The 12380-nt window shown below is 45.7% G+C and overlaps 1 protein-coding gene across 1 annotated transcript in view; it reads right to left on the bottom strand.

Annotated features, from left to right (window-relative positions):
- Nucleotides 1-12380, bottom strand: part of DNAAF8 (dynein axonemal assembly factor 8) — a 168017-nt gene that overhangs the window by 110494 nt on the left and 45143 nt on the right. Inside the window, exons 10-11 of the mRNA XM_065412855.1 lie at nucleotides 3559-3753; nucleotides 997-1152 (exon numbers count right to left, since the gene is read on the bottom strand). Of these exons, the coding sequence (XP_065268927.1) occupies nucleotides 997-1152; nucleotides 3559-3753 (351 nt within the window). The remainder of the gene's footprint in view (nucleotides 1-996; nucleotides 1153-3558; nucleotides 3754-12380) is intronic.

The raw sequence follows: 12380 nt of genomic DNA, 5'->3' as shown, positions 1-12380 counted from the left end.
GGGGTTGCACAGAAGCTGTGACTGTGGCTCTGTGTCACTCAAGCACCCCCTGTGACTGAGGAATCTGCCACTGGCTAGCTACACCATCTTTATGGCTGCTTTGTGCCACCAGAGAGCCGCCAGTCCTCCCCAACCGAGGGTCAGTGCCTCAGCAGTGATAGTGTACAGAATGTTCATTCAAACATGTGTACATGTACAGGGGGGAGGGATAGCTCAGTGGTTTGAGCATTGGCCTGCTAAACCCAGGGTTGTGAGTTCAATCCTTGAGGGGGCCACTTGGGGATCTGGGGCAAAATCAGTACTTGGTCCTGCTAGTGAAGGCAGGGGGCTGGACTCGATGACCTTTCAAGGTCCCTTCCAGTTCTAGGAGATGGGATATCTCCATTAATTATTATTATATGTGGCCTTCAGGAGATAGGAGACACCATGGAAAAGTGTGTTTCCCAAATGTTCTTGGTACATCATTCAGTAAGAAAATGGTTAAGAGGACTAGATTACCACCTAATATTGAACTAACCAGGAACAGAAGCCAGAATTTAACAGCAAGACAATATGCCCTCTTAAGCAACATTTTCACATAGTAAAAATACAACCACAAAACCACCTTGCAGGTCAAACAAGCTTTCCCTCTTTGACTGCTGGATATAGATTTCTACACTGGGTATTGACAACCACTGGAGATATATTGGCCAGCTAATGTGCAGCAAACAGACAAAAGGTCATTGATGTATGGGGATGGATTCTGAGTTGCAGATTTCAAACTCGGCACAGGTGAGAAGATCAGAGTGAGAAGTAGAATAGAGTGGCTGTAAGTCACCTGTCTGCTCCCACAATCCTGAGCTGGCAGCCCCTGGTGTGATTTAGAGCAGCCTACGGGCTGTTCTAAACTACGCTGGCTCCCAGGGGTCTCAGCTAGAGTCCGGATATTCAAATCTGGCTCTTAATAAATACCAGGGCATTTCTGGGTAATGGACATGTCAAAGTGTTGCCACTCACTTTATGCTTCCGGATCTTGGTGCTGTTCTGTGCCGGAGATTCGTCTGCTGGAATTAGGCAAGCGTAGAGTGCCAGCCCATCCTCTCGCCAGACCTGCTGCAGACCCAACACCTGAAACGGGGCTTTGAGCCCACCTTTCACTTTCGAGGGAGGTACCTGTAAATTCATTTGAACAGATGCTTTCACGTTACACACAGCTGCATGATGGCCTTTTCGGAAAGGGAGTGACAATAGCCCTTCATCTCACTCGGCTGCTTTTGAGTGGAGACAGCTTGTACCTAGCTTGACTAATGGAATAGCTAAGGTTTAGCCAGCAGTAACTTTATAAAGGCCAAATTAAATAGGAATAGTAGGTGGTGGTAGATCATGGGATTTATCTTCCCAGGAAGGACCCCCGTAACCTGCAAGCTCTGCATTCAGTCAGCTATGCAAGAGCAAGAGAGACGTGCTGCTTGTATTAGCTCCCTAGCCTAGCAAGAAATGAGAACGGAGAGTCCCTTACTTAGCCCACAGCAGCACTGTACGCTGCCTTTATTAATGCTAATGAGATCAATACAATCTCTGCTCAAAATCAATGCTAAGTGATTATGCCATTATAAGGAGCTAGCACAAGGTTCTTTAATAAGCCTTCATATTCCCCACTAACGATCAGTAATAGTCACAAATGCATCCGTCACTTTCCTGTTTTACTTAGACCAAGGCTGTTTTTTTTTAAAATAGATTATATTTTTTGTTGCAGAGGGAAATATTCTATTTTTTAACGTACAGATTTAATCTGAAATGAGAAGGACATAAAACCAGCCTGATAATGAACACCAGGTATCAAGAATATCAGTTTATTTCCAGAGACAGAGCTCTGGATTCATAAACCCCTTATTGGCCAAGGCAAGAGCTGTAAGGCTCATAAAATCCTGCTGAAGTATGATGAATTTCAGCACACGGATTGCAGTGAGAGACCTTGCTATTCACGGTGGGAAGGAGACAAAAAGGAGCCCTGACAGGGACATAATAACATAAGAACAGCCATACTGGGTGAGACCAATGGTCTATCTAGCCCAGTATCCTGTCCGCTGACAATAGCCAATGCCAGGTGCTTCAGTGAATGAATAGAACAGGGGCAATTATCAAGAGATCTATCCCCTTTCACCCAGCCCCAGTTTCTGGCAGGCAGATGTTTAGGAACACCCAGAACATGGGGTTCCATCCCTGACCACCTTGGCTAATAGCCATTGATGGACCTGTCCTCCTTGAACTTATCTAATTATTTTTTTAACCCAATTATGCTTTTGGTCTTCACAACATCACCTGGCAACGAGTTCCACAGGTTGACTGTGCATTGTGTGAAGAAATACTTCCTTTTGTTTTAAAACTTCTGCCTATTGATTTCATTGGGTGACCCCTAGTTCTTGTGTTATGTGAAGGGGTAAATAACACTTCCTTATTCACTTTCTCCACAGCAGTCATGATTTTATAGACCTCTATCACATCCCCCCTTATTCGTCTCTTTTCCAAGCTGAACAGTCCCAGTCTTTTTAATCTCTCCTTGTATGGAAGCTGTTCCATACCCTTAATCATTTTTGTTGCCCTTCTCTGTATCTTTTCCAATTCTCATGTATCTTTTTTGAGACGGGGCGACCAGAACTGGATGCAGTATTCAAAGTGTGGGAGTACCATGGATTTATATAGTGGCATTATGATATTTACTGTCTTATTGTCTATCCCCTTCCTAATGGTTATTAACATCCTGGAAAATGGAAAACACCAGGAAAGACAGACAGCAGCAAGAGGAGGAAGCGGCAGCAGGAGACCTGAGAGCTTGGGCGTGGGGGAGAGGAGGGAGAAGGGAGACACAACAGGAAAAAGACAGGGAGAGCAGCCACAGAAGGGAGTGGCAGCCTGGGCAAGGCCAGAGTCACTGACTTGGAACATGTACCATATGAGATGAAAAAAACAGGCAACTTTTGAATTATGAGGCTCTAATTCCATCTCTGGGCCCTGGTGACTACACAAGCCGCTTACTTTATGTTCCCAGGTTTATGCTATTGCTGGGATCTCTAGATGGATTTATAGACCCTGCTGCTTATTCCATGGGTAACATAAAGCTATTCCAAGTGAGAGAAATGCCTTTAAAAATATACTCTCAATACAGAACTTGGCCACATTTCCAACCCCCTGCGTGGAGCAGTTGCATCACTGGGAATAGCACTGCCCCTGCCTCCACCAAGGGAATTTCTGTAGCAGTCAGCTACTGGGGATTTTTTAAATGTGGAGGCCCAACATTTCAGTGTTCCTCCGATTTTCATTTTTGTTCCTGTTACATGCTCTTTGCAAACTCAGGGACTGATCCAGCTCCCACTGACTTCAATGGGAGTCTCTCCAATCACTTCAAGTTGAGCTGGATTGGGGCATGATTTTACCTTGTTTGGGTCAGCCATTGTCTGTGGTGTTAGAGGAAGGAGAAGTGTTAAGAGGATGATACATTTTTGCCCCCACCTTGATATTTTTCTGGTCGACAAAATGTGAGGAGCCCGATTCTGTAGCTTTTCACACTGTGTAACTCACCAGGGAGAGAAGCCAGGTAACAAGAGCCTGGTAGATGCTGGCTGCTGTCAAGACAGTGTCTGGGAAGCGTCCACTGTGCTGACCACATGTGGCTACCTGTCCACAACTGGCGAGCCAAATCGTCATGAGAAGCTTCTCACCGTTAACGCTGTCTGCACTAGGCAATGTGTTAATTGCTGGCAAATAAGACGCTTCCTGTTGAAGGAGAGTGGGAACATTAAACTAATTTGTATTATGAGGCCTGAAACAGAAAACTATATTGATTTTGATCAATACAACTGGCTGAATGCTACCATCGCAGGTGGCGGTAATAAATCTATAGGGACATGCATGTTTACAGCTTCACTTTTACATTTTATGCAAGAGACAGCACCTCTAGCAACCTAACGCCTCCTAGCTCCATGCTGGGGCATTGATTCTATACTGACTCAGAGTCCCCAGCGCCACTTCCTGTAGCATGCTGGGCTTTCCTTAAAGCTCTCTCATCAATGTCTGGAGTAGGCCTAACACTGCTTAGCCTGTGGAAGCTAATGAGATCAGCCAGAGGTAGTATGACTGGAGTCATTCAGTATTCATCATCAACCTTAAGTGTTAATTACTTATCAGGGAAATGCCCTTGAATCAAGCCTGATAAGAGTGATAGAGCTTGTATTACTGTCTGCTCTGCCTAACAAATCTCGCTGATCTATCATGCACATTTAAGTGAACTCTCATCTCATCGCCTTGATTGTAACTGAGCACTGGTATTTTGTCAATTAGGGGAAGAATCCCTCCCCCACCCTTTTTTTTTTCAAATGCAATTCTCACACTTTTGCATTGGCCATTACCAGTTTTCCGGTAACATGCATTCAGTATGCTCTGAAACACTGCATCACTTAATTCCTTGCGACCTAACTAAAACACACAGGTAACTTTTAAACTGTATACACTGCAACGTGTGGTGAACTTTACAGTGCAAGCTGAGCACACAGTCGCAATGGCACTGTGCATTTTCATCCCCAGCTCTCTGGGCTTTGTGTCAGAGCTGGTTATCAATCCCATCGGGCTGAAGCTTAGTGGATACAAGTTTGTTGGCCAAGATGAACAATGCATTTCCAAGAAAATGGCTCTAACTGGTAAACGATGCTGTTTGTAGATAGTTCTTGAAAAGGAGAGTTGGCTTTTTTGTAAATTTCCTTTCAACAAGTCCATATATTGGATTGGCCAAACAGCTCTTGTTGCTCTAATATTGGCAGGTCCTGTTGAGATTTTTAGATGGTTGGATGTTATTGGGGGGGGATGGGGGCAGAATGGTTCACTGGTATACAGATCTGAGACCTTTCACCCCTAAGTAGACGGCTGGACTCCACTCTGGATTGGTAACAAATGAAAGTTGATACCAACTAATGGCTGTTAGGTAAATCCAGTGTATCCAGGGGTATAACACCATGATCACTGCTGGTACTCTCAGCACAAAGCGAACTCACCTCTCGGTCCTTCTGGGGGTCTCTCCCAGTCAGGAGTGAGGCCCATTAGAGGAGGACTTTGTATAGCTGTATCTTTTATGTGGCAAAACAGAAGCTTTTGGACTCCAGGGCTCTCAATCCAGCATTAAATTCACACTAACGTTATGTAAAGATGAGGCTAAATATCAGATCCCGTTGTGATACAGTCTTCGCAGTGTTAAACAGAGTTCATAGCAGTGAGGACTAAATTAGGGTGTACTCCACATTGAAGAGGAGGAAGGTGGCTTCCTGATTAAAGAAATGAAGATGTATCCTTTATTTGTAGGGGTTGTGGATGGAAGAGGTCTTATTCCATACTGGCTGGAGGATTCATAAAACAGTTGTTTGCAGCCAAGTCTAAATTTATCTTTCTATGTCATCCTCCCTGCAGCCTGGATCATGGGGATTTAACAGGCAATCCCTGATGAGTGGCAAATTACCGACTGCAGAAATCGTCTGCCAAATGATGCATCAGCTGTACATTTGTAAATGTGAACTGATTTCTAGGTACTTTAGCAGCCTTGGCTAATTCCTTTAATGAAGTCTCTATTCTCTCCATGTTGAAATGGCTCCAGCCTTGCATGACCCCTTACAATATGCAGTATTCATGCGCAGAAAAAGGCAAGTGTGCAGAAGCATTGCCATGTGTCTGTTTTCATAAGCCTGGAAACTGGATAGAGCTGTGCTTTAACCAGATAGGAAAAGCAGTTGTTCCCCTTAGCAATCATGTTCATCTCTCCAGTGAAATGCAGCTAACATTCTTTCATGGCTTCCTAAATTCTAGTGGTGGATGAAGACATATCGGAAATGTCAAGTGTTTGTTCTTTCCCATTCTTTGGGGAAAGGAAAAAATGATGGCAATACCATCTGTTAGTCAATTTCAAACTCCACATTAAATTGTGGAATAAATCCTGCAATCAGCCAGAGAACTGCTTTATCACTGCAGAATGGAAGCAATGGATAAGAATGAGAAATTGTCTGAATTTCCTGTATTAAACTGGCAGAACATACTGTAATTAGGATGGCAACATTTAATAATGAAAAGAATAGTAAGATTGGCATTAATGGTCTGAATGGTCTTTCTGTTAATGCACTTTAGCACTAGACTCATACTCGATAACAGGAGTGGTTTTCTGAATATTAACCATGCTGAGGTTACTGAGCTGAGAAATATGACTGTGTCAGGATGGTACGGAGATTTTCTGACCTGAACCAAGCTTTAGATTGTTGAAACGGATGAGGTATAAACCTCCAAAGTAGATAATTCTAAAGCATTGCCAAAATAAGACTGCAGGAATGCAAGGATCTAAGAAACAAAAGCTTTATTTTCTGCTATCATCCCTTTTACACAGCTCTCCAATTTGGTCCAGGCATTGCATATTGTGTTAGGTTGTTTAAACTGAAAGCAGACATTTCTTTGCTAGGAATAGCTTCATTTCTTTACGATTATTCTCAGGCTCTAGCTTGAAGGAGATCATCTCTCCTGATTGGGAAGTATGATAAGATTTGGAATCTGTGGGCTGTGGGAGCTTGAGAGGGCTAATGCCTGCCTGTGTCTATGCAGGTGCAGTAGAAGGGGAAAAGCCATATTGGAGTCAGCTCATTGTCAGCAATTATTGCCCTGTGAAGGTCCAGGTGGGATCTTGCTGTTGCACACAGCCATGCTCAGCACAGGACCCAGAGCAGGGGGGAATGGTTTTATACGAGCTTCATGTTCCCCCAGTTATGGGGCCACGAGGGGCTGGGTCAACCCAGGTGCAATATACAGCAGCCTCCTCAGGGCTGCTATAACCCAAAGGGCTGATACACAAGCTGGGAATAGTTGGAGCATAGCATTGCTCCATACACATTCTTCTCCCGCTGGCCACTTCCTTGATATCCCCCCATGCTGGGGCTATGAAGGGGTGTGGTGTAGAGCCAGCTACACCGGCTCTATCCCACTTGAGGACTCACTCACCCCAGGGGAATCCTCAACTGCCCAGGCAGAGCAGTTTAATGGCTTCTTTGTGTCACCAAAGCAATGCAAAGAGACCAAGTCAGAGCCAAAGATCTGGCGCAAAGTGTGCACTGGCACATATACACTGCTTGTGCCATTGGCTGTATACCTTGGCAACCGGGGTGTGGCTACAGGGTAAACGGATGTTGTTGGCCCCGAATTCAGCACACACTTCCTCTGCTATCTGCAGTAAACAAGATAGCTCCATTGCACTAAGCAATTGTTCCTGAGGACAGCAACCACATGCAGAGCCCCGCTACGTGTTACCTGGCCTGACCAGTGGTATCCTGTGCTGTCAGAAACCCTCCTTGCTGGATGCTGTTGATATGTGCCACTGCCCTTGCTGTGCTGTCTTTCTGATGTGTTGCCAGGATCTGGCTCAGCATGGGCTCTCGACACCATTTCTGGAAGCAAGAGTCCTGTTGGCCACTCCTGAGTTACTGGTTTTGAGAGACCTCTCACTCTCTGCCAGTATATTTCTAGTTGGACTCTGAGATGTTATGAATGGGTCAGAAGGACCGGCAGGGACTAGTGATCAGCGAACCTCAAACAACATCTCCCAAATGTTCTGATGCTCTTCGGAATGATTTCCAAACCACGAGGATACAAAACCAGCCTGGGAAATCTCACTGTATTTCCCGCTTTCAGCTGCTCTGAGAGTCCTCACTCTGATTGTTCTTCCATGCCAGCTGATCTGACGCAAAAGGGCCTCACTTAACACATCTTATCTTGAACATCTTTAGGTGAAAATTCCCATTTTCCAGGATCTTGCGCCCAACTAACACATAACGGGGCCTGATTCTTGTCTCCCTTACATGGGAGTAAATCAGGAGGAACTCCATCAAAGTCAATGCCGTCATGATGGTATAAACCAGTAGAAGTGGGAATAGAAGCAGGCCATTTGATTTTGTTTGCTTTCTAGAATACAAGATGGAGAGCTCCTTTCCTGGGATAGTTATTTATCCTTCATATTACATTAGCACTGGAGAGGCCGAGCAGGGATCACAGCCCATTGTGCTGTGTGTTACATAAATGTGAAGCAAAAAGAGAGTCCTTGCCCAAGGAGCTTACAATCTTGGTTAGTGACAAGACACAATAAGTGGCTGAAACAAACGAACAGGTCAAATGACTTTGCCAACCATAAAAACCAGCCTCACCGCTTCCTTCCCTAAGACTGACACAACTTAATGATCTTTATCTCTTTGAAAATAAACAAACATGTATGGAAGAGATTTCTCTGCCCAACACACATTCTAGTGGGTGCACTAGAGGGCTTTACTCTGGGAGAGGTGATACAGTGATCTGAGCAGAGGACTGGGAACCAGGTACTCGTGTCCTAATCCTGGCTCTAAGACTGATTCCTTCTGTACACCACTTAACCTCTCTCCCTCCATCTCTCCACCTTTAAAATGGGGATAACACTCCTGACTTAGCTACCTGATAGGAGGATTAAATAGCTAATGTCTACAAAGCACTCTGAAGATGGACAGCACAATATTAAGGAAAAAACACTGACATTTCGTCTCTTTCCTTCCTTTATACATTCCAGAAACAGAACTATTTCAAATCCACTATCGGCTGGGCAGCCCAAATAACACCTGGCTCCTTATAGTGCTTTGCATCTGGAGTACTCAATGCACTATTCAAGCAAGGTCAGTAGCATCATCATTCCTATTTTACAGATGGGGAAACTGAGGCACAGGCTGGGGAAATGACATGCCTAAGGTCACCCAGCAGGCCAGTGGCAGAGCTGGGGATAAAACCCCTGTCTCCTGAGACCCAGTCGAGTGCCCTATTCAGTAGGCCCCACTGAAGCATATACTGAAGCATATACTGTCTTTAAATACTTCTCTTCTTCCATTTCAAACATGGCATCAGGTCAACATTATACACAACTTGAAATACACCCTCAGCCCTGGGTATAGTCCAATATTTGTAGCTTTCACAATCACATTTTCCTGTTGAATATATATATAGATCCTTCTCTTGTTGCTCTGTGAGAGACTCACACAAACGAAGGGGGAGAGTGACTGACTATACGATCTACTCACATGGCTCCCATAACTGGATACCTGAGCAGTTCACAATCTTTAATGTCTTTATCCTCGCAACACACCTGTGAGAAAGGGAAGGACTATCCTCCCCATTGGACAGATGAGGAATTGAGGCTTGCTCAAGGTCACTCAGGGAGTCTGTGGCGGAGCAGGGTGAACCTGGCTCTCTAGAGAGGGAAACAGGGAAACTAAAGGGCTGTCAAATGCACAAAGTAAACACAGGTGAAAAAAAAGAAAGGACATTTTCCCGTTGATCTCTGTAGTCATAGGACCAGCTCCCCTCATGCAGTAAGGCCATGAAGCAGGGGCACCTGCCTTTGGGAGGATCACCCTTGTGCAAAGAGTCTGAGGCTCCCACAGCACCTCCCATCCCGCTGCAGAAAGGGGGCATGGTCAAGATCCCCTGCGCTGCACTGTTTTGACCGCTTGGGCTGTTAGCAGCAATGCTGTAACTTATGCTGAAGTCCCAGCCCTGCACACAGCCAGCTCCAGGATTGGGGAGAGCAAAGGGGAGCTGGCCCATTACCTAGTTATGCGACACTTGTAGTGATGGCAAGTAAAACATTTGCACAGAGGGGTCTGATTTTTAAGCTGATGGTGTCCTTGCAAGAAAGGCCAAGCCTGCTGTGAAGGGCGGGGCATTAAAAATGGAATGAGACAGTGTGGCCATGGTACACACAGCCCTCCCTGTACCAATCACAGAGGGCTAGCTGGGTAAATGGGCCACCTTTAAAATTATGCTCCTCCAAGACAATACAGGCTCAATTTGGAACGGGGTGGAACACTGTTGTGTGGTGTTAAGTGCCCTCAACTCCCACTGGTTTCACTGGGAGCTGAGGGCACTCAGCACTTTGCCAGATCAAGCCTTCTCTTGTTTTCATCTGCAAGGGCCAATCTGTTGTATTGATTTTTCCAATGTGTCTTGTCTTACTTAGGCTGTAAGCTCTTCAGGGTGGGGGACATGACTTATCTCTGCACCTGATTTATATATGGAGATACACCTATCTCATAGAGCTGGAAGGGACCCTGAAAGGTCATCAAGTCCAGCCCCCTGCCTTCACAAGCAGGACCAATTACTGATTTTTGCCTCAGATCCCTAAGTGGCCCCCTCAAGGATTGAACTCACAACCCTGGGTTTAGCAGGCCAATGCTCAAACCACAGCTATCCCTCCTCCCTCTGAGCCCCAGAGGTGCTGAGCACCTGTAATCGCCAGTGACTTCTGAGGGAGTTGCTGGTGCTCACCGTGCAGCTTTACACAGCTATACTTTTTTAATAATCGTAATTGCAGGATTTTTCCACTTTGAAACCTCAATTAGACCATTTGAAATTCCTACAAACAGTGCTGCTGTTGCATATATGGCTTCTCTAGTTGAAATGATGATTTGTATTATGGTAGCACCTAGCGGTCCCAATCAAGATCACCACTGTACAAAAACCATAGCCCATACTGCTTCCCAGTATCAAAAAAGAAGTCACTGGCAAAAGAACAGCTCCCAGTTCTGAGCAGAGAATCAGGAGATCTGAGTTCTATTCTGATCTCAGTGAAGCAAGAGGTCCTTCTCAGTGGAAGGTGATAGATTTTGGCCCATAGGTAACACATACTTCTGTAGTTTGTCAAAGAGCAACTGCCTTATGCAGACATAATTTCCTCCTCATCTGCCCCCTTGTAGATGGGAGATAGGGGTTATCTAATTAACGTTTTGCTTTATTGCCTGCTCTTCAAATCTATCTTGACAGTTCTGCTAATGTGAATGGAAAAGTATTTAGGGACCTCTACTGGCAGCAAGCTCTGTGTGTATACAATTCTGGAAACTATATTCATTTCACTTATACTAACCTTTCCCTTAAGCAAAAGCAACAAATGTTTCCATCTGTCAAGATCCGCCATAAGTATATTCAATAATGGACCAAAACTCATTTTAATCACTCCCAAGATGGGCCAAGGAATATAAAGGACTAAATATTTCATATCTTTCTAAGGCCATTTCAAATTCCAATTAGAGAAAATGGGACGGAAAACAACCACAGTCCTGGAAAGACATCAGATTTCACTCACTTCATGTCATGGCTGGAAAGTGGTATAGATAAAGCCAGGGGCTCCTGCAAAGGCATTCAGCTGGGCAAGGCTCAAGATTCAGAGGGCAACCTTCGTCTCCAAACCTACCGCCCGCTGTTCTACCATGGCACAAGGGGGTGGGCTGAGCCCCATGGTGTGGGGGCCAATGGAGGATGTGTCCGGAATGGGTGGGAAGCGTTATCGCCACATAGATCTGGGTCAGCTCAACGCAGCTTGTACCCCAAACCAAGCAGCATGGATGTATATGCAATATACATGTCACTCTCGTTTCAACCTGTTCTCGGTGGGATGGGGACCCCAGAACATGCCCTGGAGGCCGTGCCGCTGCAGCATTGTGTGAACTGGCGCAGACAAAAAGGTCAGTTACAAGGAGAATCTAGGGTAAAGTTCTCTTGTGAACTGGGGACCTCTGCATTCTTTACCGTCTGCCCTTCTCTATGCTAGTGCACCCCTATAGTATTAGCATCAAGGGGCTCTTGCACCAGCGCAGGGTGGAACTGTGTACTGGTCTGATTATGTAAGCAGGGGTACACACCTTGCAAAAGAAGATTATGGAAGCCACTTGCCAGGAGTCCAAAAGCCAAAACTGATTTGCATAGACATCTACAACCCAGTTCAGGAGTTGGTGTCAGCACGTATTCGCCCAACGATGCATTGAAACCTGTGCCAGTGAAGACTACATCCTCTTCCTAACCTTATCACTTGGTGTCTCATTTGACTTTCCTCTCTTTTCCCTTTCTCGCCTTCCATCTGCCATGTTCTCTTTGCCCTCCTCTCTGCCTTCTCTCCCCTTCTTACTAGGCTTCCTCTCTTCTTCTAGTCCCTCCTCATTGTTCTGCCTTCTGCCCTGCCTTCCCACCTCTGCCCTTCCATTTAAACCCCTTCCCTTCTCTCTATTTGCTCACCATTCTCCTCAATACCCACCCCAGGGCTACGGGATGAAACATGGCATCTCTCCACTCGGGCCAGGCCAATCAGAGCCTAAGAATGAGGATAGTGCAATGGACAGAAACACGGCTCTGCTCTGTTCTCCCAGGCCTCCAGCTGGCAACTTTTCTCTTTTCACAGGCCTCACTACCCAGCAGGGAACAGACCTCACTTCTCTCCCAGCGGATCACTGGCTGGCAGGGGCAGAGAGGACTTTCCAGTAAGCGTTCTCTCACCAGCACCTTTCCCCACTCAAAGCAGCAGCCAGCTACCCTGCAGCCTT

The sequence above is a fragment of the Emys orbicularis genome, chromosome 10, assembly GCF_028017835.1.
Source record: "Emys orbicularis isolate rEmyOrb1 chromosome 10, rEmyOrb1.hap1, whole genome shotgun sequence".
Classification (NCBI taxonomy): Eukaryota; Metazoa; Chordata; order Testudines; family Emydidae; genus Emys; species Emys orbicularis.
The sequence above is the reverse complement of the archived record's forward strand: the minus strand, read 5'-3'. Positions and strand labels throughout refer to the sequence as shown.